Genomic DNA, 1,802 nt, shown 5'->3' with positions numbered 1-1,802 from the left:
TCTGATTCTTCCCTGATCCATCTAAAGTATGATGACACCATTAAAAATCGATTAGAAATTTTGGGGTTAGTTTGTTTTTAAAGTGCAATACAAGGCCATAATAAAAACGGCAAAGCTTTCATTGAAAGAAATGTAAAGTAATTTTTAAAAGCAAACCAGGAATAATAAAAAGAAACTGAACTGGGCAATAAGCAAGTTGATATATAAGAAAATATTACATTTCAATCTTTCATGGGTAGTTACCTTCTAGAAATCCTTCTAACCATGACACTTTTATTGATATCTTTCAGTGAACTCAGAAAGGCATTAACTCTGACAAAGGTATTATTTTTTCTCCCAGAACAGTATTCACTTTAATGCTAATGCACTTATTTATAACTTTTATTTTAAGTGACATGGATTTTAGGTCATCTTTGATCACAGCATCAAAAAAGAAGTCTTCATTGAATATTGGGTTTTTGCTGTTTTTGATAATAGTGCTTTGTTGTCTTTGGACTTTCCCAGGAATCAGATACATAATCACAAGGCAGCTAACATTTTTTGCCTTGAAGGACTTCTCATAAAGGTCCTCGGCTGCAATCACACGGACCCTAAGTGTCACACTGCAGGAATTGTACTCTGCAGAGAGCCTTACTATGCCTCTCCTATCAAGACTGACTGTATGCTCCTTTTGCAGTCTTTCCTTGCACTGAAGAAAATCAAAGGAAAATACAGCAGGGGGTAGGAAATTGGTCTTTATTGAAGAGCTTGGACTGTTGTCTGTAGAATCCCATTCATCTGTAGGAGAACTTTTTCTTTCCAAGAACTGCTTAGAAATGGATATGGACTCTTCATCAGAAGCATTACAATGTGTGAACAGTTTGAATAGTGAAGATCTGGAAAGAGACTTTGGCAATAGTGGAGAGCTGAATGGAGAAGAATCTGAAGAAGGCGGTGAGCCACAATCAGCAATGCCTTCGTTTGAGGATGTTTTATAGATATTAGGCAATTCAGGAGGACTTAAGAGACAAGGCTGCAAAGATACAGAATTTATACATTTTTTATTTAAGGTGACTTGTCTTTGTTGTAAACCATTTATAACATCCACATGGAACAAAGATTCCTTTCTTCTTGTGTGTGGGCTTCCCCGCAATGATAAAATACCATAATAAGCTGGACCTTGATGCACTGATAAACTTGGCAAAGCAGAAAGAAATTCTTTTTCTTTCTGATATTCATTTATTGTCTTTTCTTCTGTATTATCAGTTTGAATAACACGGCAGCTTGATAACCTTACTGCCCCCTCATTACTATTCATTTTGTACATGCACTCAAAGTTTGCAAGAGGGAACTTTGGAAAAGATTCACCATCACTATCCAGAACAGATGACTTTTGTGCAAGAGTCAGTTTCTTTTGCCAACTCACAGAGTTTGAGGAAAATGTTGGAGGGATGAAGAAATCAGGAATCATTTCTGGTGTCAAGACATTGTTTGGCAATCGAGTGATTTTCTCTTTTGTATTACCATTATTGTCTTTATCTGGGGATCTTTGATCTTCACAAGAGAAGCTTGACTCAACTGTTTCACGAATTTTTTCAATCAACCACATGTCTTTAAAAGCTCTAAAAGAAATAGAAAAATGAGTAACATTCCCTGCATATTTGTAAAACTCAGAAAAATATTTGCCCGAATTGTATTATGAAGAGTGTGAATAATAAGTGTTAATAAATTCAAATTCCAACACTTAACATCCTAGTTATCTGTTCATAATAGACAACAGACAATAGAAATTAACAATACACAAGAAGAGTCAATACAAAATA

General features: G+C 35.1%; 1 protein-coding gene across 1 annotated transcript; it reads right to left on the bottom strand.

Moving 5' to 3' along the window:
• Window positions 1-295: 295 nt before the first annotated feature.
• Window positions 296-1,588, bottom strand: LOC115099167 (C2 calcium-dependent domain-containing protein 4C-like). Its single transcript, XM_029616569.1, has one exon. The coding sequence runs from the start codon at window positions 1,586-1,588 to the stop codon at window positions 296-298; it is 1,293 nt and encodes a 430-aa protein (XP_029472429.1).
• Between the last annotated feature and the right edge of the window lie 214 nt (window positions 1,589-1,802).

The sequence above is a fragment of the Rhinatrema bivittatum genome, chromosome 1 (assembly GCF_901001135.1).
Source record: "Rhinatrema bivittatum chromosome 1, aRhiBiv1.1, whole genome shotgun sequence".
In the NCBI taxonomy this organism is placed as follows: Eukaryota; Metazoa; Chordata; class Amphibia; order Gymnophiona; family Rhinatrematidae; genus Rhinatrema; species Rhinatrema bivittatum.
This window is presented reverse-complemented; position numbering and strand designations above follow the sequence as displayed.